This window comes from Lissotriton vulgaris, chromosome 9 (assembly GCF_964263255.1).
Source record: "Lissotriton vulgaris chromosome 9, aLisVul1.2, whole genome shotgun sequence".
Lineage (NCBI taxonomy): Eukaryota > Metazoa > Chordata > Amphibia > Caudata > Salamandridae > Lissotriton > Lissotriton vulgaris.
Genome location: NC_141697.1, coordinates 818,149,739 through 818,174,743, shown reverse-complemented (window position 1 = coordinate 818,174,743; position 25,005 = coordinate 818,149,739). Strand labels below are relative to the sequence as shown.

At 43.9% G+C, this 25,005-nt stretch overlaps 1 protein-coding gene across 1 annotated transcript in view; it reads left to right on the top strand.

Annotated features, from left to right (window-relative positions):
- ACTN3 (actinin alpha 3) overlaps window positions 1-25,005 on the top strand; it is a 209,158-nt gene that overhangs the window by 68,469 nt on the left and 115,684 nt on the right. Inside the window, exon 2 of the mRNA XM_086938553.1 lies at window positions 4,342-4,456. Coding sequence (XP_086794679.1) covers window positions 4,342-4,456 — 115 coding nt within the window. The remainder of the gene's footprint in view (window positions 1-4,341; window positions 4,457-25,005) is intronic.

Genomic DNA, 25,005 nt, shown 5'->3' with positions numbered 1-25,005 from the left:
TTTAACATGACAAAATTACATACTTAGTTAATTATGATTGCAACACAAGCAAGATTAATTTCCCACGTGTAATTGTGTAGATGCATTTCTTATTCTATGTTGGTTATTCTTGCACGACGTTTCATTAATACAAGTTATGGTTATTAGAGTATGATTTTACAAGGGTGCACAAAATTTTGTTTAACCACCTTGATCAATCTCCCCCATTATCTTAACATCGCTCGCCAGCTCTCCTGCGCCTTTGCTCTTGCAGCGCCTGAACAGTTCCACGCATAAAAGTTTCCGCACCACTTTACAGGAAGCCTTGCCTGTTTGCGGCTGCTCTGTGTTTATTTGATCTTTTTTAGAATGTATATGCATGGCCTCACTTTCCCGAGGGATGCAGCTCTCAGGCACAGAAACACAGTGAATAAAAAGAAACAGAAAACCGGAAACAAACACAAACAGAAAAAGAATAGGTCTATAGAAGCACTCACTGAAAGTTAAAACACTCACGCACAAAACCCACACAGAAACAAGCATACCCACAAAACGCAGAGAAACCGACAAGCATCAACAGACACAGAAAGAGGCACAGAATTATAAACAGAAATATGCACACAGAACACACATGATCGCAGAGTAACAGATCCACATAAGTAGCCACGCAAACATGCTTATGCAATAGACCTAAACACCAAACATAGAAACAGACACAAAAAAAGGCCAAGAACAGACAGAAGCAGACTCCCAGCACACCCACCCATATATATTATATATGAGACATATAGAGATACATAAACACAAACTAGGACATGGAAGTAGAACCACACGTTAAAGCACACGCCAATATAGACGCGCTAACACAAAAAAGCGTAAATTAAAAAACTGAAATACGACATTATCGCCCGAATAGGCAGAAACAAATGCACTCACATAAACAGGCACTAGTACAGTACACAGAAAGAGACATGTTCAGCAATAAACACACACATGCATACAAAGAAACTATCTTTATCGAAACAAGCCGTGACTATGGGACGGACACGGAGCTGTTATGCACGCCAAGACAAATAAAGAAAGACAAGATTTGATTAAACAGAGAAGGGAAGGTGTGCACTCACAAAAATAACTCTTTTGCTTTACAAAGAAACTCAAACATCTTTAAACACATACTTTCTTTTCTGATAACACCACCAATCGCCTCCCTTCTAGGCTTCAGATTAGAGAATAAACCTTCCAAAACAGCCATGTAATAGACTCCCGATCCGCACAACACCCCCAATCATCCCAAACACCTCCTCTCACTAGATACACGTTTCGATCACAAACAGATTTCCTGGGAAAATGGGGATTAATTGCGCTTCTCAGCCCTATTCCAACCGTGCCTGATTGATGCTTCTCACAAGGGTGGGGTTTGGGAGGGGGGCTTGTGTGGAGCCTTCTGCTTCAAAACACGAGCAGACGCGGAGTGGAGAAAGGAACAGAGAAATCAAGGGAGAGGAAAATGTAATGCAATGGCTTTGTAGTATTTTTAAACCTTTGATTTAGTCCAGATGCGACGGGCAAGAGCAGCCCAGAGACCGCCTCTGCTTCCAAAGACAAAATGTAGTTTGTGATTAGAGGAAAGAGGGTGCTGTGTACTGAACTGTGTGCGCTTTTCTTTCGGTTCCGGGTGCTGAACACAGTTAGCACTGCACCGGCTGGCCGGTGCATTGATTCTAAACAGATCATGGCACAGAGTCCACACAGCTCTGGGACAGAAGTTTTAGCCTCTTACCTCCTTGCACTGCCTCCCTGGGTCCACACGCGAAGAGGCAGACAACTCCAAAAACCAGCTGCAGCGCATCCATAGTGCTTGATCGAGTGTAGAGAGTGAGTGTCTCTTTTATTCTAAAGTCTCCCCCATGTGGCCATCAGTCATTCAAGTCCTTCGCCCAACAATGCGCAGCAATAAAATATCTCTAGCAGCTGCGTCTTTCTTCTTTCCTCGCAGAGTGTATTTTATTTCCCTTCCACATTCAAGAGATCCGTGGTAGTAAAAAAAGAGGCCACTCTATAGCTAGAGAACTGGTGCTCATATAAAGCACTGCATTTTCACGGCACATGTAATAATAAAGTTGCGCGTCCGCCATATACACTTTATAAAACAAGCTGTTGCCATTGCCAAAGTAGAATGAAAAAAAAGAGTGCCTACTAGCTAATGAAGGAGACCATGTCACGCCGCAAGCAAAAGATCCAGTCCGGACGGGCCGTCCGAGAAGGAGACAGGGTGGTTACAAAAAAGCCTTGTTTGCAATGGGAAGTCAGCGGTTACCCTAAACGGTAACGCAAGCCATACAGAATGATGGGAGGGGCTTCTAGTCCCCTTCTGAAATCTCCTTGATCACAATAAGCCTCGCAGAGCGAGCAGCGCATGCGCGCTGCAACGCAGGTCTTCAAGACCTAAAAAAAGCACACGTAAAATGGTGGCAGGCAGGCATCCCACTACCCTACCACAACCTGCATGCATTCACTCCCTGAAACCATGGCCAGATACTCTGCTTTCAATCAGAGCTGGAAGTCAGACTCTCTGAGAGCTGGCTTGTCAGGGCCATCTTTAATCTCATGTCATAGGGGCAGCAGTTGACACTTCGTCACCCCTCGGGTATGTGGAGACCCGAGGGGCGGGGGAAGCAGAAACTGTGAAGTGCTCTCTCAGATCTCCAGCTGAAGCTGAACTATGGAATGGGGTCCGGTGTTCATTGCTCTGACGTCAGAGCGGTGGGTAGCCGGGGTTTGAACTCCACGTTCACAATGTCTTATATTGGAAGCAACAAACAGTAGTCTCATATTTTTTGTATTCCAATGGGTGTATTATATGCAGTTACCTACATAGAAATGTGTTGTTCCTACATCTCATATTGTGTTACTTATGTCCCTTATGCGTTATATGTTGGCATTGAAAATATGCAATATGTTTTAATAACTGATATCTGTGAGTGACCTGTAGGTCACAGGTTTAAATCCTGGCATGGCCAACTCAGTCATTCATCCTTGAAAGTTTATTTATGTGAGTGTTGTTTTAGTTTTGGTAATATGAATTACATGCAAAAACCGTTTGTCTTAAGCGTCTTGGATAACGGTAAGCTATAAGTGACGTTATTATTATTAAAAACAAAATGAGTTACTCTCTTCTGTCACGTGCAAGTCTTATTGTTTCCGCCAGTAATTTTGTAGTTTAGTCAGGGTACAAATGTTCAGTTTGAAGTCCAATATAGTACATGCACACCTTGTTGAGGCGAGAAATGCAATTAACCCCTCCCATGCTCATGACAGCTCAGCTCGTCATAAGCCACGGTTCTCGTGTGCTCATGACGAGTTGAGCTCGTCATGACCGTTAGACGCTCGCACGCTGGGCAAATTCCCCTGCTGTGCAAACGTTCTAATGAAACGGGTGTGGTCATGACGAGCTCAGCTCGTCATGAGCACACGACCACCGTGACTCATGACGAACTGAGCAGTGCGGCCCCCCCCAGCACGGCAGGGTAATATGCCCCGCAGCCAAGGGGTTAAGGGATAACTAAAGGGCAGATCAATTTTGAGACAATTAAGATTTCAAAAGAACTTCTCCTCATCCAAGACTCCTCTTCCACAGGCCAGCTCTTCTCAGAGATACAGTGCAGGCACCAGGGGGTTGCATGCTTTCTCTGATGCCACATTAACAGCTCATGCAGGGGCATAGCATGCACAGGCTGAGAGCAATGGTGGGAGGGCCCAAGGCACAATGTGACACAAGTGAACAGCTCACATGAGGACACCTCCCTCTGCTTAATAATAATAATAATAGGGAGATTTGTAGAGCGCATGGTGACGCCGACGGCGTGTCCCCGCGCTTCGTGCTAGGAAGATGACTACCCCTCCCTAAAAACAGTTTAAGGACGGCTTACCTCCTCCCTCCAGTTGTGTTGAGGTGGTGTGACAACCACTAACAGGGCAAGCTTCCTTCATGCACAATACAGAGATAGACAGCAGCAGCTCAACTTTTCCGCACAGTATGACAGCTGCAGTGCAGTTTCCCTCCTAGACATAGAGCCTGTGCATGTTGGGTGACAGGTGTCTATGAGTGATCCTCACACACAGATCAAGTACAGCACTGACAGCATCAGGTCATTTCCCCTCACTTACAGAACATTTACACCACAGACAAATGCAGTGTTTTTCAGACAGCAGAGATAGCACATGCAGCTGCGATGCTAGCAGCGCTCACACTTTACCACCAAAAAGTTACAGAATAGCTGGCAACTGTGCACTATTCTCTCAAACAGCGAAGCAGGACATTTCTTTTTTCTTCTTTTCACTGTGTCTCTGTTCTCTTTGCAGACCTTCACTGCCTGGTGTAACTCCCACTTGAGGAAAGCTGGGACCCAGATTGAGAACATTGAGGAGGACTTCCGAAATGGGCTCAAGCTCATGCTGCTGCTCGAGGTCATCTCTGGTAAGGGATAACTCATCTGGCTCTGGAGGTTAAAATAAGCTTTTTGTGGGTGAGGTGGGGAAGATTGACTGCCACAAGATCTCAGCAGAGTTTGTTGGTTTGGATGTGTTAGAACTGAGATCCATAGAGGCTTGGTAAGGTGGAGACACATGCTTGAGAGTAGACCAGGATTGTAAGAAGGCATAGACTTACCATCTTGAGTAGGCAGTCATAGGATCCAGGGTTGTTCTAGGCCAGCATTAAGGTGATTCAAATCAGTACTGAGAAACATTGTTTTGTCACACTTGTGGGTAGGTTTCAATTAATAGACAGAGGTACAATGTAATCGAGATTCATGTATTTGTAAGGGTTAAGAACATTGTGTACAGAACTCTATGGAGCTCCTGGTCTAGAAAAGTAAAAATGTTTTATAAATCTGGTGGCGATTATAAAATGTCAGCGTGCCAATTCTGCTCAGGGGAATGAACACCACGGATGGACTTTTAGCTGTTAAATTTAGTTTCTGTTGGGTGAAGAGTGCATACACTGATTGACGACAGGGCTCCCCCAACCGCACTTACGCCCTAACATTAACAATTCTGGTGAGTATGGTAGGCCAATTCTTGACTTAACAACACAACTTCTGTCCCTTGTGGATGAACAGTGTTTTGGTAAGGGCAAAACCAAGATTCAGAGGCAATTAATTGTGAAGAGATACAAAATATCTTTTTAACTCCAATGATTGTGTTAACATTTTAAATAATGAAAGAAAGCTGCGCCTAGCTGTGATCTAGGGTCCCCTGATAACGCGTTCAACAGGGATTCCGTTATATTTGACTAAATCCAGAACACGCCAGTGGAGACGCTACTTAGAGCTCCCTGGCCATTAACCAGACCATAGTTTTGTACAAGAACATGCCATTTCCTTGCATCCTGTTTGTTCATCTCACAGTTCCTTTCAGCTTTTTAAAGCTGTTTAAAGTCCTCATCGCGCAATATTTGAATAGAGTATCTTTGACAAGATTTACCGCGCTAGGGGAGCCCCTTCTTCCACACTATTTCTGCTGCAGCCCTTCCCAGACACACTAGAGTTATCTCCATTTCTCATGTGGGTGTATCCCATTGACCATCAGGCATCCTTTTGTAAGGAGTCGAAATCTGTACCAACATCTCCCATTTGCCTAATAGTTAGACTTCGTCGGGTCTTAAAACACAGGATTTATAGCACATTTCCCATCCAATACTGTTCCCAAATATTCCAAAATTCCAATCTTTTACTAGGTGCTTTTTCCCTGTTTATCATTTCCTAGTCATTCTGTTGGTAAGCCAATTTTTCTATGATTTAATTGTCACCATCTTATTGCTTGCACTTTTTCCTTATCTACTTTCGTATGTAATTTATTTTTTGTTTTTAAATTATATTACTGTTACCAAGTCCTCTAATATATATGTATATGTATATTACCTACTGGCAGTCACCAGTAGATAGCTATAGTTAGGACCTAGTTTCTATAGGAAAAGCGTTTTTGGTCTGCCAATAAATTTGGCGTAGTTTGACGAATGTTCACAAAATTTTCCCTAAAAAGTCTACTACTTTGTCTAGTTCTCCATGGAAAACTTTCGGGTGGTCTGTCAAGCGGTGGTTGAGAAAAGGGGGGAGTAAAAAATGTGCCTTTCCCATTCAATTTCCTATAGGGATTTTAGACACGACAACAGCCCGAACCGCTAAACAGAATTACACCAAATTTGGCAGAAAGTTAGATCTTGGTCCAGAAAGAGCCCTTTTTGTAATTTTGAGTGAATCCGTTCAGTAGTTTTGGAGTTATTGAAGGAAAAGGAAATGTGTACATCTGGGCAGAGCCGAAGCATAGATCTCATTATGAGATCTGATTGGCTGCCAGCACTTCAACCAGGAAGTGCTAGCATCCATCTTGTGACTCAGACTCAGATATGACTCACCTTGTGCCTTTTCAGTACCAAAAGGAAGTTAACCCTCCCCACCCCCCAGTTATTGATGTCTGTTACATCGATAATCAAGAGGGGGTAGTTAATAAGACCCCTCTTTCGTTCTTGAGTTCAGCATTTTCTTATTGTATAGTTGCCTTGAAATTGAGAGCTACCATATTATTGCTAGAGGAATGTGCTCTTTTATGAACGCCTTGTCGATCTTAGATTTGGGGTGTCTGGCTGTTCTGTTCAGAGGCCTGACAGGCACATACCCACTCCAGCATGTGAGTTGGGTGACAACCTGTGAGGAGCAGGATGAGGTGAACGTGACGGCGGGTAACGAGCTTCGTCTGTGGGGTCAGAGTCGAACGAGGTGTCATGCTGCTGTCAGTGCTGTTTCGCTTGTGCGAAAGAACAAGTGTCACCTTCCTAACTGCGCAGGCTCAGTGCTTTGGTGGCTGAGAATATTTCATGAACAGGCCCAGAGTAGTGTTAGTAAATAGCACAACATAAGGGACTGCTGAGGCAGAGAAAACAGGGAATCAAGAGCAATTACCAAAAACCAAAGCAAACTGACTGTAAGGTATTAATTGGCGGAGTACATCGCCATACTCCTAGGATGCTTACCAAGTTACGCAGAGTCTTAATGTGTATGTATATGTTGATAAAAATTAATCAAACTTGCAAAGAGACATCGAAACCTACATCCTAAACTTTATTTAAAAAAATATTTATTGTAATCATATATCTATACATATCAAAATTCGAAACATTACATTAACATAAATACCAAAAAAAATCAGTATACCATACATATAAGTACCATGGAGCTAACCCCACGCGCCGTCAAGAATAAAGACACCAATAATGCGACAGCAAGACATATGAATCAATGTCAGAACGCTAATTGAAAATCCATGAGATATTTTGGCATGGACACAGTGCGACCGAATGAACGTGTAGGTGACCGAACAAAAAAATTGAGATAGATGGAGTTGCGGTATATCATCAGACTCGAAACCAAGACCCGACAGATCTTAATATGGACGAAGAACTTTTTGTGCATTTATAAAAAGAAAACATTGGGGAACTGATCTATTTCATAGTGTATATAATTCAAATAGCAAACTACTTGTTGATTTGTTTTTATTCATATCATGCAAGTTACAGGTACTAACCATATAAAGTTCAAACATTTCATGTTGCAAGGAATGTACTGTACTGACCTTAAACGAGCAATTGAATGGTCAGGTGTAAGAATATCCACTTAGATCATGTTTAGCATATAAAAGGGTACTATAACCAGGTGTACAATATTGTGAAGTGAACAATATAACTAATTATAAGCAAGCTCTCAAAAATCAACTTAACTTGCTTTTAAATGCTTTAAAATGCATTATGAGACATTATACAATATATAATGCAGAATCAATGTTCCCTCTGCACTCTTTGTAATTCATTGTAATCAATCATGAACCCAGAGTAATTTATTATCAATTAATTTCCATGCACCTAAACCTGTCGGACAAAGTGAGCCACATCTCAATAATCTTTTATTAATTATCGTATACTAACAATGCCTATGTAAATATCATGCCTTCGGCAAGAGCTAAGAAAACATTAAGATGTTTAATAATGATATGTTTTTCAAACAGAAACTTCAACTCCCATCATGCATCATTATGTGCAGAGGATGGCGAGAGTATAAGAGTATAAAATGTAAACAAAAAAAAACAATTCACCGTGAAAATGACCCTGTGTGGTTGAAACGCGTTGGTGTGATAGCGCTGGTTTGAAAATAAAAACGGATTTTGGGAACTACTGAGTGCTGCTAATTCTTTGGGAAAGGATGTGTATATATATATATATATATATATATATATATATATATATATATATATATATATATATATATATATATATATATATATATATATATATATATATATATTATGTGTGTATATATATATATATATTCACTTAAAAAAACATAGGTTTCAGGCCTTATATAGTTACGAGTTAGCATTTTAAAAACCTTGCAAATTCACTTAAAAAACCATAGGTTTCAGGCCTTATATAGTTAGGAATTAGCATTTAAAAAAACATTGAAATTGCTCCTATATAGTTAGTTGTACTAACTATATTTCGCGCACCCGCAATCCACTGCTGATGCTGTCACATATTACATCATTTATGACATGGTCAGTGGCATCACTGATGACATCACTGATGACATCTCAAATGACATCACTGATGACATCCCCGCGATTTCTTTTTTTTTGCCCTTGGGGGTCCTTTTGGGACCCCCTGAGAAGGGGTAGAGGGTTGGGGGGTCTCTACCCTGCCCTCTTTTCGTGTTTTCCACTCTTGTTTTGGGCTCTCTTGTGCCTCAGTTCTCCTGAAAAACAAGATTGTGGCCAACACTTCCTGGTTTGGACAGTTTGGAATGTTGACAGTCGACTGCCAGCCAATCAGAAACTCGCTCGCGCACGTAAAGGTACGCGCACGTACGCGTACGGTGAGCGCATATAGATATATAATTTGCTCAAATTCAATTTTCTCAACAACTACTGGAGGGATTTTCACCAAATATAGAAAAGGCACTACTGCATACCTGTCCCTACCATTTTGCCAAGTTTGGTGTAATTCCGGTCAGCCGTTCGGGCTGTAGCCGTGTCTAAAGAGCCCATAGAAAATGCCATTTGAAAGATTTCAAATTCAATTTTCTCAAGAACTACTGGAGGGATTTTCACCAAACATAGCAAAGGCACATCTGCATACCAGGCCCTACCATTTTGCCAAGTTTGGTGTAATTCCATTCAGCCGATCGGGCTGTAGCCATGTCTAAAGGTCCCTATGGAAATTAACATGGGGAAAACACGATTTGGGACCCCCCTTTCGACCCCCGCTTGACGAATCCCCCCAAAACTTTCAGGGAAGGAGCGGAGCGGAGCTGGCCAAAATTCTGGAAAATTACACACAGATTCCTCAATCAGCACCAAAGTTATTCCCAATAGAATGTTGAGTGCATATAGATATATAATTTGCTCAAATCAATTTTATCAACAACTACTGGAGGGATTTTCACCCAATATAGAAAAGGCACTACTGCATACCTGTCCCTACCATTTTGCCAAGTTTGGTGTAATTCCGTTCAGCCGTTCGGGCTGTAGCCGTGTCTAAAGGTCCCATAGAAAATGCCATTTGAAAAATTTCAAATTCCATTTTCTCAAGAACTACTGGAGGGATTTACACCAAACATACAAAAGGCACTGCTGCAAGCCAGTCCCTACCATTTTGCCAAATCTGGTGTAATTCTGTTAAGCCGTTCGAGCTGTAGCTTTGTCAGAATGTCCCTATGGAAATTAACATGGGAAAAACACGTTTTGGGACCCCCCTTTTTTCTCGGCCCCCGCTTGACGAATCCCCCCGAAACCTTCAGGGAAAGAGCAGAGCGCAGCGAGGCAAACTTAAGGAAAATTACAGGCAGATCCCTCAATCAGCGCCAAAGTTATTCCCAATAGAATGTTCGGAATTTCCTATGGTAACTAGGTCCTAACTAAATATACCTACTGGCGACCGCCAGTAGGTAATATATTCACTGAAAAAACCTTAGGTTTCAGCCACGTTATAGACAGGAATTAGCATTTAAAAAAACTTAGAAATTCACTGAAAAAACCATAGGTTTCACACGTTATAGTTAGCGGGACATTTCACTCATACAAAACCATTGAAATTCCCCTGTTATAGTTAGTTCAGCTAACTATAACTTGCGCGCCCGCAATAAACTGCTGATGATGTCACATATTACATCACTCATGACATTGTCAGTGACATCACTGATGACATCACTGATGACATCTCAAATGACATCACTCATGACATCACTGATGACATCATCCACTGAATGTGTGTCTTTCTGAAAAATAAATATTTTTTATATATGTATATCTAAAGGTCAATGGAAGAATAAATGGGTAAATAAGTGTCTAAATGGATGTTTTGTTTGTAAAATTGATCGTATAACTGACTTATTAAGTATATCTTAGTGAATACATGTATTAGAGAGTAATGTTTAAATATGTAAATATATGTATCAATGTCTCACTTTGTGTATAAGTGGCTGCATGGGTTGGTGAGAAGCTGCATGAGTGTCTATATGGGTTATTAGTTGTTTTTTTGAGTATCAGAATGAGTGTCTGTATAGTTTGGTGGGGGGTATTACTTAGTGCACAGATGCATGAATGACTGACTCACTGTTTGTATGTGTTTTGAAGACATCATATGTGCAGGACTGTATCAGTGGATGAGTGTGTGTATGGGTGTGTTAGTGAGTGAATGACTGTCTCAATAGTATCTTTATGAGTAACTACATATGTTTTATATTAGTATACGTGAGTATTGATGTATATAAGGGAGTATACGTGAGAGTGAGAGATTGGAAGAGTTCCTGTATAAATAAGTATGTGTTTCTATAAGTGATTGTTTAAGAGAGTAAATATGTGTACGTTTCTGTAGAAGTAAGTGTAGTGATGTGTGTATAGCTGTATATGCAAGTAAATGGATGTTTGATAGTTTATTTGCTTGTGTGAGTATGTGTGTGAGTAACTCTATTGATGAGTATTGGTGTGTAACAGGGTGTATAGGTGTATGAGTACATATGATGAGTGAGTACATGTATGAGTGACTATATAGAACTGTTGGTGAATGAGTGGATGTGAAGGACTGGGTTCTTTTGGACCCAGCGGTGCCAGGGCACAACACCTGAAACCTTCGTGGGTAACCTGTTCCGGCGTACAAGTCACAGAGACACGGGACACTTCCTTCGGCGTCAAAGAGTCAAGGTTTATTTACTGCAGGGAACACAGAAGTCACGACAAGCACACTATGTGCAACTTGGGGAGACTGCTTCAAATTGGTTATGTGGATCGCTCCTTTTATACAGTTTTTACCCATAGGCTAACATTGAACACAGAGGTTTACAACTCAGTTCCCACATCAAGCTCCCAGAGGGGTCGCTTTGGTCGCTTTGAAACACATAAGGTCCGGAACATAAGTGCGGAAACATTTGGCAGTTCCCAACTGTAAAAACCCATCTTCCCACCATTAGCAAATTCCAATCAGCAATCAAGTAGATCGAAACAGGAACGAAGACAGGTGCAGAGGAAGACGGAGACAGTGGGGAGATCGGAAAGGGTGTAGAAGGGGAGGTATCGGGAGCACGAGATACAGGCATCAAAGGGACGTGCCTAATGAGATGCACGGCTGAGACAATAAGTCCGTGCGGCAAGATGAGCCTCGAGCGGCGCCATCTGCCTTACAGTAGCATCCCCCTCGTCATAAAGACACTTTCAAAGGACATGTGTCTTCCGCAAATATCTTGGGAGTCCCAGGGTCGCGAAGCGGACAGCGTCCGTTCGCTGACTACTTGAGGGCAAGAGACAAAATGGATGCCGTATCTAAGATGGAACCCGTGGGTACAGATGAAAAGCCCACGTAACAAACGAACGGTTTAAGTTAGCACAGCGAAACTGCGCACACTTACTAAACTCGTCATTTGCGGTTCATAGATACCAGACTCGACCATATTCGTGCGAGTCGAAAACACCACTTACAATTGTCACGGAACCTCAGACGCTCCTTTTGCCCTCATGTAGGCAAGCACTAGTCGGAATCATATTCGATATTCATCAGACCATCAAGATGTCGTTGTAGCATAGCCTTGTCCAACCGAGTCCCCTTGGTAACAGGTGGTTGTCTCATACACGTTGTAGCACAGAGGCCACATAAGGCAGGACCACACTGCACACAAAGGCAACACGTGAACAGGAACACTACCACAACCCCGATGATCGTCAGAATCTTCCAACCCCAAGTTGACATCAGGCCCCAAAACCAACCGAGTAGCGTCCAATCCCCTACATCCACGTGTATGGATTCGGAGATCTTATGCAACTTCGAGATGGCTTGATAGACAGTAGGAGCATTATCAGGTATGAAAATGCAACAGCTCGAATGGATCACCTTACATACCCCACCACGATCTGCCAAGACGACATCTAAAACCATACGGTTTTGTAATGTCATAAGTCTCTCCGCCTGAAGTTCTGTGGTGATATTACCAAGGGCACTGGCGGTAACATTAGCTGTCGATTCTACCACTCGAGTCAAATGTCTCAGGTTCCTACTATTAACCATAGGTCCCCAAAACGGGAGGAAACCCTTGAAAAAGTCTCCTGCCTCTTGACCGGCAGTATCCTCTTCGCTAATTACGCCTCGTACAACTCTAGTCTTATGATAATCGGCATCTACAGTGAACGTCGGAGGCAACAGATTTGCAACGAAACATGAGCCCATGAAGTCTGAGGGCAACCATGTATGTGCACGATCATGACAGATGAAGTACGTACCCTTGGCAGCCAGAAGCACAGGGATCGGGGACATTGACAGAACGTAACTTTCAGTGCAAGCACTTACTCCAAGTGAGGCTCGTGAACCACGACCCACGATACAAAGATTACCAGTGTGGGGTACGACCCATATCGGAGGCGAGCTTTTAAGCTGCATTTCATTAATGAACGTAGTATATTCCCCTCTATCCGGTGCCCTATAGGCTTGTACCTCTGCCTTAGGGATGAGAAAAGCATCATAGATCTCATCTTCCAAATCCTGTATTATCATCGATACCACCCACTGCCACGAGGTAGGACCCGGTTTGGGGGAACGTTCTGGAGAGGGTTGGAAACCTAGTGCGCTTCGAAGCATTGTTTGGTATGCTCGAGCTGACCCTTGGGAACTATACGGTAACACCAGATATGGAATTCCCTTACCCGTAGTATGTGGCATCAACCCACACACCCAACAATTAGTAGTATTAACCACTAACTGATGCTGATGGAGGAGCTGGATAAAGGAATTGTTGCGGAATTCTACACGTCTAGCCTGTTCGTGTTCCGGTAAAATGTGAAAGGAATGAGGAGAAGCAGTAGAAGTAATGTTAGGGTAAGGAGTAGGAGTAGGGGTAGGAAGTAAAAAGTAAGACATAGCATAGTACACCCCAGCCGCCAAGAATGCAGAAGCAGTTAAAAACAGTACAAACAACTGGAATACAAAACATTTAGTACGACTAAGTTTCCGCAGTTTGACTCTATACGCCTGAGCTCCTTCCAAATCGTTCAGCTTCGAAAATGCCATTTCCCTACGACCGTCCGCAACGTTTCTTGACGCACTTCGTTCTGTGCAGCAATAGTCAATCCCCAGGAGTTCCTAGGAACCGACGGCCTTTAACCTAGCGTCAAGACCTACTGTCCAGAAGGAAGTACGCGCGCGGCCCTACGGCCCTCAATACACAATATGTATTTATTTAACACAATAATTCAGCTGTGGAAGGAAAAAGATACAAGGAAGAAGCCTAATGTATATACAAAACAAGTTTCAACAATACGAATGTTCAAAGTTGATCAGGGGAAACGAGGATATTGCATTTATCAGTTTCAGCAAAGCAAGAAAACAATTTTATTAGTCCTTAATGCGAGAACGCAAAGAATATCGATGTTTCCCGGGACGTGTCTGCTCGTCGAACAAAGGATCCGTTGAAGAGACAGCGTCCTGCTGATCAGTTTGTTGACTTGATCTTGAGTCTTTTGCTGACAATGTTCCAACAGTGGCTTTCTGCTGCGCTGAGTGTTCATCAACAAGTTGTGCGTCGCTAAAGGGTACAAACGCCGGCAATGTCTCTGCTTCTGTTGACGCAATGCCTTTCCTCACCCACGGGTCTGCCGACAAAGGAATAGGGACTCGCTTACAATGGGTAGCGTGTACCCAGTTCTTCCGGCCCTCAAGACGAACGGCAGTCCTCGTGGCCAAGAGCACCTGGTGAGGTCCAACAAAGCGGGGGTCCAGATTCTTCTTGCGCGAAAAATTACGGGTGACTACCCAATCACCGGGCTGGAGCTGATGGCCTGGACCCTCCGTCTGCGTCGGCAAGGCGTCGTAAACCTGTTGATGAATTAACCTCAGTTTAGCAGTCAAGTCATGTAAGTAGTCAATCAACATCGGATACTCAAGATCAACGAATATACCTGGCCTAGGAACCCCCCACACATTCGCAGGACGGCCGAACACTATTTCATAGGGACTAAGCCCTATTCGGGAGTGTACAGTCGCCCTAGTTGACAGTAATGCTAAAGGCAAAGCGTCAGGCCACGAAAGTCCAGTCGTAGCCTGAATCTTCGCTAGTTTTAGCTTAAGGGTACCATTGTAACCTTCAACCAATCCAGCTGACTGGGGATGATTGGCGCTATGGAATTTCTGATTAATTCCAAGGCCCTTACACACACTCTTCATCACACTTCCAACAAACTCACTTCCGTTATCTGACCACACGACTCTAGGCATTCCGTACCGAGGAAAGTATTCCTTCAGTAGGATTTTTGCAGTAGACAAAGCAGTATTATCTTTGAGGGGATAGGCCTCAATCCATCGGGAGAATGCGCAAACCACAACCAAAACATATTTCAGGTTATTGCATCGCTCCATATGGATGAAGTCCAATTGAATCACCTCAAAGGGATACGAAGGAGGAGCAAAACTGCCAGGGGGAGTTGGGGTTCCTTTGCCAGGATTGTACATTATACACACCATACAATTCTTCACCAGTCGTTCAGCACACTTTGTAATGCCATCATTCTTCCACACATCAGCCAACAACTTGCAAATGCCTTTCGCGCTAATATGTGCTAACCCGTGTGCCATTGTCACAACGGCCAGTACATACGCATCCGGCAACATCCATCTTTTCTGATCCGACAAATCAATCCAGCAACCATTCGCATCCAACCTTCCCGTACTTTCTTTCCATTTCATCTTTTCAGTGTCGGTGGCCTCATTCTGTATTGCTTTCACGCTCTCTATAGTATTCTCACACATACTTGATTCTGTAGGCCACCTAACCGAACTCGTCACATACATTCGAGTGCTAAGGTTCCGGGCAGTCTCCTTAGCAATCTCATCTGCAAACGCGTTACCACGACCAACATCATCCGTTACTTTACAATGCGCACTACACTTAACAATTGCAACTTGAGCAGGCAAAGTCAATGCATCCAAAAGATCATTCACAAGCTGGCCATGCTGTATTTTCGTGCCGTGTGACGTCAAGAAACCACGCTCTCGCCACAATCGTCCAAAGCTATGCGCTACACCGAAAGCATACTGACTATCGGTGTACACATTCACACGTTTATCTTTTGCTAATACACATGCTCTAGTAAGAGCGATCAGTTCTGCAGCTTGGGCAGAATTCTGATTCAATCTCGCAGTCTCAACAACAGTATTCAACGTCACAACAGCATAAGCAGTAGTCACATCACCATTCGGCAATTTAAAACATGACCCATCCACATACAGGGTGCCGTCAGGGTCTTCCAATGGGGTGTTTTTAAGGTCCACTCGACCTTTTGTTTCCTCTTCTGTACGCAAGTAGCAGTCATGTTCTGTTACTGCATCTGACTCTGCACTAATTGGTAACAAAGTTGCCGGATTCAGGACATTACAACGTTTTATCTGAATGTGGCTTGCCAGAAGCGTCAATTCGTACCCAGACAACCTCGCACTCGTCAAGTGCTGAGTTTTTGTTCGGTTCAAAAGAGTATCGACTGCATGCGGAACCATCACCGTAAGCATATTATCCATGACCAATCCTGCTGATTGTCGGATAGAGACCGCAGCTGCCGCAGTTGCTCTCAAACAACTCGGCAATGCTCTAGCTACTGGGTCTAAGGTCGAGGAAAAATATGCACATGGACGTTGCTTACCACCAAAAGGTTGCGTTAAGACGCTCAACGCACAGCCTTCTCTCTCGTGAACATATAACGTGAACGGCTTGCTGTAATCAGGGGTACCTAACACAGGAGCCGAACACAATGAATCACGTAGTTCAGAAAAACTTTTCTGACATTCTTCCGTCCATGGTAAAGGAGTTGAAACATCCTTGCACGTAAGAGCCACCAATGGTTTCGCTAGCAATGAAAAATTTGGAATCCACTGCCTGCAGTACGACGTGATACCTAGAAAGGCACGCACATCTCTTTGGGTTTGAGGCACAGCCATTCGCGCAATTGCTGCAATTCTCTCTGGGGTCAATCTCCTTCCCTCCTTTGACAATAAGTGACCTAAATAGGTTACTTCTTGACAACAATATTGGAGTTTAGAAGGTGACACCTTGTGATTTAACTCACAGAGATGTTGCAGCAACGATACCGTAGCAATTTTGCAAATGTCCTGAGTATCAGCAGCCACCAATAAGTCGTCGACGTATTGAATTAGAGCCGCACCAACCGGCAACCTAAACGCATCTAGCTGTCCCTTCAGAGCTTGACTGTAAATCGATGGACTTTCACAGTAGCCCTGAGGAGCGCGTTTGAACCGGAAGCTACGTCCACCAAGAGAGAAACCGAAAAGGTCCCTACTCTCTTCGGCAATCGGGATGCTGAAAAACGCATTTTTCAAATCAATCACCGAAAACCATGAAGCAGTAGCTGGAATCAGAGTCAGCAGCGCCGTGATGTCAGGCACAACAGGGAATTGAGGAATCACGATTTTATTTACCTCCCGTAAATCGATAACAAAACGATAAACAGGCGGTTTGGTAGGATCAGTACGTTTAAGAATGGGCAGAACAGGGCTGTTGCACACGTTTCCCCGAGTCTCCTCAATAACATCTTTCTCGATCAAATCATAGATGATCGCTAACAAAGCTCGTTCACCATCAAGGGAGATACGGTATTGGGGAATACGTGGCAATCGCACATTCGATTTCAACTGAACAACATAAGGGGAGATATCAAGTAGGCCCACATCGTTTGGACCCGTCGCCCACAAAGACGCAGGAAGAGAATCCAATTCCGGTGGAAGCTTATCGAGGGACAAATACATGGGAGAGACTACTTTCTCCCCAAACGTAAGCTTTACACCCGCAGGAGAACAATACAAAGTTGCATACAAGCGTTTAAGCAAATCCAGACCCAAAAGATTTTCGCCACAACCAGTGGTCAAAATCAGTGGAGCATCGAGCTCACGAGGCCCAATTGTAAGGGGCAAAGGGCGCGAAACTGGATTGCTAACAGGGGCGCCAGAGAATCCAACGGATACATTTGTTAAGCCAGACAAAGGTGCGCCAGGGAGTTTCGAATGCATAATGGAACTTTTCGCTGCACCAGTGTCCAACAGAAAAGGCTCAACGACGCCCGATGTAGCAACTGCGACGTAAGGCCCTCTCTGATCAACCGGAACTGATACCACTCCCTCTCCTTGTCTTTGGCTGTCCTAGTAATTACTGTCGTCAGTTCCCTGATCGACGTAATAATCGTCTACATTGTACTGCGCAGATCGTCCTTGCGATGATCCACGTTGATCAAAACAGTTATTAGAATTTGATGAGTTGTCAGAGCGGTCATTCTGAGCACCACGACCTCTACCACGTGATGCATTCTGCGAACCACCACGGCCTCCTCTAGACGAATTACCACTATTACGATCATTCAAAGCAGGACAATCAAATTTAATGTGTCCCTCCTGTCTACAATAAGCACATTGATTGTACCCCAACGAAGATCTGTTGAAAGAGGAATCATTACGCGATTGCGATCTATTCGATTGCGACTGCGATCTATTCTGCTGAGGCGCATTCTGATTAGAACGCGGCGGATATGCTTGTTGTAACAACACTTTAGTTTTCAGCTCTTTTGTCTTTTTATCAACTCGGTCATTTTCTTCTTTCTCCCTATTTTCATAATATTGTGCCGTAGCCAGAATCTGAGCTGAGGTAGAAACGGCCCACGCACTTTCTGAATTCTTCAATTTATTGCACAAGTCGGGCAATAAGTTCGATACAAATTTATCCACAAACAGCCTTTGTCCACCCTCAGTACCCATATCCTGTCCACTATGATCAACGAATGTTTCCTCAAACCTCGTAAAGAAGTCTGAAACACTCTCATCTTTCTTTTGCTTACAGGCTGACAACTTATCCCAATTTACCTTCATAGCTGGCATAAGCGTCTTCATTAATGTAATTATTCGCTGGGGAAGAAGTTCGATCAGCTGATCGGGTTTAGTAGCAGCCGCTTGCCCAGCGTCTGCCGCTGTAATGGCAGCCCAATCACCACCTAATTCATTTGCGTGATCTTGGTGACGAATTTTAGCCCATACCGGCTGCGGTACGACGTTGCCAAACAACATATCAATATCGGCCAGATTCATTATCGTAGCGTCTACGAGCTGCGACAATTCCTTATAATACCCTGCAGGATTTTTACGAGGATCGGGCAAAGTTTGTTTCACCTGAAGCACTTCCGATCGTTTCCATGGGAGATGTATCCATACTCTCTGGAAATGTGCCGCCACTGGAGCGTTAGCATTAGTATTATCAGCGGGTACCCAAACCGGCGGAACTTCACGCATAGGATATTGGCCAGACTCAGCTTGTTGGCGTTCAAGATCCTCTACAAACAGTGCGCGAGGAATAGGAGCTAGACGGAAAGACAGCAACTGCTCGATAGCACGTCGGACATTAGTGTCGACAATCAGTCCAGTTGCGAACTGAAGCCGAAGATTAGACAGGGCGGTCAGCACCTCGTCAGGCGCAACAGCCGCTATCTGATCATGTAAAAGTTTACACATTTCGTCAAACACATATCTCTGAGTCGGTATGTTGAATTGACTAAATGTTTCAAGAACAACACGGGATGGATTTCTCTGCGGATTGTCTATCCAACTCATCGCCATATTGTATAGCGCAGCGCGTTCTCTATTACCAGGAAGCTGGCTACGTCTCTGCGGTGGACCATCAGAACCAGCAGACCCAAAAACAGGTCCGAGCGACTGAAAGAAGCTAGCCGCAATGGGAGAATTACGATTACGAGTAGAGGGACAAGAGTAAGACACAGGGCTAACAAGGGGAGGAGTAGAAACATTAGCAACAACAGGGGTTAACAACACAGGAGCAGTAGTGTGAGCAGGAGTATGTGGAAGCGGAGGAGCAGTAGGAATAGAAACAGGCACAGGAGCAGGAACAGTCGGAAGAGCGGGTGCATGTTGAGGAACGGGTGGAGGAATAACAGGTGGAAGAACAGGTACGGCAGGGACCACAGAAGCTGCGGTACCCTGTACGTACGGAGGTGGCGACTTCATAAGATAGGACATTAAAGGATCCTCAACTGCCTCTTCCTTCTTATCCGACTCCGTAGGCAAAGCAGGATAGCATTTATCTATGGTCATACGTTGCAACCTCTCAAACACTTCCTTATCCTTATCCTCCTTATCACGCTGAAACTGCTCAGCTTTCTTCACAATAGTAGCAACATTATCTCGCTCACTACGTTTATTCTGTCTGATCTCTTTCTGTCGGGCTTCTTTGCGCCACAACCGAAAGGCATCAAACATGGCCGGCCTAGATTTACGTTCGAACAACTTTATCTCCAAATTATCTAAGATCGACGCTTCGAAGCTACCGTGAGGTGGCCAACGAAGATCGCCGTCTTTCTTTGTATATTTTATCCAATAATCGTTAAAAGCAATCGGGCCTAGCCCATGTTTGCTATATAAGTCATAAGTAGGAGTTCCTACTGGAGGTATCGGACACGAATCCTCCAACAGGGAATCCGCACCACAAGGTCTAAAGCAACTGAACAAAGTACTGCGACCAGGCATCTTGCACACTAGCCGAGTTTCACAAACTTCAAGGGTTACGGGATTTACCAAGTCCCAGCAAGAACAAAACCCTCGGTCTTTGGCGGCTGCAGTCGTCAAACAAATACAACAACAAAGTTACGCTAGCAAAGTGTCACCGACAAAAACACTCACACAGCGTGTACAACAACAACAAACCACTAGTGTTTACAACAAAGACACTCGCTAAAGTGTCTACAACCAAGGATTCTGGGAGCGACCCACAAATACTTAACTCAAAGATCAATGGCGTCCTCAGGAAGGCCCGTCTATCGTCTCGCTATACCAAGGTCTACGCCAGGCGCCAAAACAGGTCTACAGTCAGGGCAGCAGTCCGTCGCAGCCGTTAGGAGGCGGGAATCTTCGCGGGAAAAGTCTTCGGGCCACTTATTTCGACAACAAGATCGATGAAGCGGGGTGCACCTTCCCTCGGAGATTTCACACGAAGTTCCTCACGATCGTCGGGCTTGGACCGGTACCACTGATGCAGCCCCACGTTGGGCGCCAACTGAAGGACTGGGTTCTTTTGGACCCAGCGGTGCCAGGGCACAACACCTGAAACCTTCGTGGGTAACCTGTTCCGGCGTACAAGTCACAGAGACACGGGACACTTCCTTCGGCGTCAAAGAGTCAAGGTTTATTTACTGCAGGGAACACAGAAGTCACGACAAGCACACTATGTGCAACTTGGGGAGACTGCTTCAAATTGGTTATGTGGATCGCTCCTTTTATACAGTTTTTACCCATAGGCTAACATTGAACACAGAGGTTTACAACTCAGTTCCCACATCAAGCTCCCAGAGGGGTCGCTTTGGTCGCTTTGAAACACATAAGGTCCGGAACATAAGTGCGGAAACATTTGGCAGTTCCCAACTGTAAAAACCCATCTTCCCACCATTAGCAAATTCCAATCAGCAATCAAGTAGATCGAAACAGGAACGAAGACAGGTGCAGAGGAAGACGGAGACAGTGGGGAGATCGGAAAGGGTGTAGAAGGGGAGGTATCGGGAGCACGAGATACAGGCATCAAAGGGACGTGCCTAATGAGATGCACGGCTGAGACAATAAGTCCGTGCGGCAAGATGAGCCTCGAGCGGCGCCATCTGCCTTACAGTAGCATCCCCCTCGTCATAAAGACACTTTCAAAGGACATGTGTCTTCCGCAAATATCTTGGGAGTCCCAGGGTCGCGAAGCGGACAGCGTCCGTTCGCTGACTACTTGAGGGCAAGAGACAAAATGGATGCCGTATCTAAGATGGAACCCGTGGGTACAGATGAAAAGCCCACGTAACAAACGAACGGTTTAAGTTAGCACAGCGAAACTGCGCACACTTACTAAACTCGTCATTTGCGGTTCATAGATACCAGACTCGACCATATTCGTGCGAGTCGAAAACACCACTTACAATTGTCACGGAACCTCAGATGTGTATGTAGATGTTGGAATTACTGAATAGGTTGTTGTAACTGGTATTGGTATCTCAATTTTTTTGAATATTTTAGTTTCTTTTTTTGAATGTGTGTATCAAAAGTTATATTAGGATGAGAGGAGGTCTGCCACTCTTTCACAAGGATGATGTCATCAGTGATGTCATTTGAGATGTCATCAGTAATCTCATGAGTGATGTCACTGACCATGTCATGAGTGATGTAATATGTGACGTCATTAGCAGTGCATTGCGGGCGTGCGAGTTATAGTTGGCTGAACTAACTATAACGGGGGAATTTCAATGGTTTTGTTTGAGTGAAATGTCCAGCTAACTATAACATGTGTGAAACCTATGGTTTTTTCAGTGAATTTCTAAGGTTTTTTAAATGCTAATTCCTAACTATAACGTGGCTGAAGCCTATGGGGTTTTCAGTGAATTTCAAAGGTTCTGTAAATGATCATTTTTAAATGTATTAATTGTTATATTTTTTATACTGATTTACTACATTGTTTTAAAGTATTTATTTTTAGATATTTTATTTTTTAAATTACATTACATATTTTTAATATGAATTGAAAAAAAATGTTTTTAGAAATATTGAAATTGTATTATTTTTTATTTTATTTTATATTTTTTGTAATTTATATATATTTTATATAGCAGGCAATGATATCCTATAGAAGGAAATTCAAGTTACTGGCAAGTACGGTTAAAATTACTTTTTAGGATCAGTACTGGGCTGAAAGATGCAGCACTGAGGTCTCCTGATAACAGGTGAGTAAACCGGAATTCGTAGTTCGGCTGTTTTTAGAGGAATTTTTTAAAGTTCCAAAACTCCCCACTTGGAAGAATTTTCAAGTGAAACCAGTCATTGTTAGCCTAAGGAAGGAAATTCAAGTTACTGTAAGTATGGTTAGAATTACTTTTCAGGATCAGTAGTGGGCTGAATGATGTAGCACTGAGGTATCTCCTGATAACAGGTGAGTAAATCAGAATTCGTAGTTCGGCTGATTTTAGAGGAGTTTTTTAGAGTTCCAAAACTCCAAACGTAGAAGAATTCCCTAGTGAAACCAGTCAATGTTAGCCTATGCAAGGACATTCAAGTTACTGTAAGTATGGTTAGAATTACTCTTCAGGATCAGTAGTGGGCTGAAAGATGCAGCACTGTGGTCTCTCGTGATAACAGGTGAGTAAATCAGAATTCGTAGTTTGACTGATTTTAGAGGAATTTTTTAAAGTTCCAAAACTCTTAGAAGAATTTCCAAGTGAAACCAAACCAGTCAATGTTAGACTATGGAAGGAAATTGAAGTTACTGTAAGTATGGTTATAATTACTTTTCAGGATCAGTAGTGGGCTGAAAGATGCAGCACGGAGGTCTTTCCCTTATAACAGGTGATTAAATCGGAATTCATAGTTTGACTGATTTTAGAGGAATTTTTTAAAGTTCCAAAACTCCACACTTAGAAGAATATCCAAGTGAAACCAGTCAATGTTAGCCTATGGAAGAAAATTCATGTTACTGTAAGTATGGTTAGAATTACTTTTCAGGATCAGTAGTGGACTGAAAGAGGCAGCAATGAGGTCTCTCCTGATAACAGGTAAATAAATCGGAAATCGTAGTTCGGCTGGTTTTAGAGTAATATTTGTACGTTTCAAAAATAGACACTTGGAAACTTTTCTGTTGAAAATCACACATTAGATTCCTATGGAAGGAAATACAAGTTACTGGTAAGTACACTTAGATTTACTTTTCAGGGTCCGTACTGCGCTCAAAGATGCAGCACTGACGTCTCTCGTGATAACAGGTGAGTAAATCAGAATTCGTAGTTCGGCTGATTTTAGAAGAATTTTTTAAGTTCCAAAACTCCACACTTCGGAGAATTTCTAAATGAAACCAGTCAATGTTAGCCTATGAAAGGAAATTCAAGTTACTGTAAGTATGGTTAGAATTACTTTTCAGGATCAGTAGTGGGCTGAAAGATGCAGCGCTGAGGTCTCTCCTGATAACAGGTAAGTAATATTTGTACGTTTCAAAAATAGACACTTCAGTATGCGCCAGGGGGCTGCCTTGCAGAGAGGTGTAAAAAGGGGCGTGGCCTCAATACACCTCTCTGCAACGCAGCCCCCTGGCGCGTTTCCAGAGTGAGAACTAAATCCCCTTGAATACTGGGGGTCCTTGGGGGCCAACTAGCCCACCAGGAACCTCCAGTATGCGTCATAGGCTGCGTTGCAGAGAGGTGTAAAAAGGGGCGTGGCCTCATGACACCTCTCTGCAACGCAGCCCCCTGGCGCGTTTCCAGAGGGGGAACTAAATCCCCTTGATTACTTGGGGTCCCTGGGGGGTAAACTAGCCCACCAGGAACCTCCAGTATGCGCCACGGGGCTGCATTGCAGAGAGGTGTAATGAGGCCACGCCCATTTTTACACCTGTCTGCAACGCAGCCCCCTGGCGCATTTCCAGAGTGAGAACTAAATCCCCTTGAATACTGGGGGTCCTTGGGGGCCAACTAGCCCACCAGGAACCTCCAGTATGCACCAGGGGGCTGCCTTGCAGAGAGGTGTAAAAAGGGGTGTGGCCTCAATACACCTCTCTGCAACGCAGCACCCTGGCTCGTTTCCAGAGTGGGAACTAAATCCCCTTGAATACTGGGGACCCTGGGGGCCAACTAGCTCACCAGCAACATCCAGTATGCGCCAGGGGGCTGCGTTGCAGAGAGGTGTAAAAAGGGGCGTGGCCTCTTTACACCTCTCTGCAATGCAGCCCCTGGCACGTTTCCAGAGGGGGAACTAAATCCCCTTGAATACTGGGGGTCCCTGGGGTCCAACTAGCCCACCAGGAACCTCCAGCATGCGCCTGGGGGCTGCGTTGCAGAGAGCGTACCCCGAGATTTAAAAAAGAAAAAAAAATGTGGGGGCCTTGGGGGTTCATGTGGGACCCCTAAGCAGGCCTAGGGGGTCAGGGTGTTTCTACCCTTCCCCATTATTGCATTTTCCACGTTTCTTTTTCTGTTTTCTTGTGCCTCTGTTCTACCGAGGCACAAGATGGCTGCCAACACTTTCTGGTTTGGAGTGTTGACAGCCAGTTGACAGCCAATTAGCATGCAGCTCGTGCTCGTAATGGTACGCGTATAATCCTCGGATATATCTATGATTTTACTTTTGATTTTCTCAGGAACTACTGAACGGATTTTCACCATTTAACAAAAAGCGTAATCTTATATATATGTTTATTCGCTTGCAAAGCGCACTCCACATTACTCCAGTACTAAATTGTTTCTAGGCACTTTTAGAGAGAAAGAGTAGACACAAGGCATGAGCAAGTAAAAAAATCCATATCAGAATATTGGTGTTAGCAGTTACAATTTGCATTTCGTTTGTATGGTCTACTGGGTGAGTGCGTGACAAAGTGCTTGTGACGTTAGCAGTTGGGTTAATTTTTGCCGTTATTGGTATCGTAGGTGTGG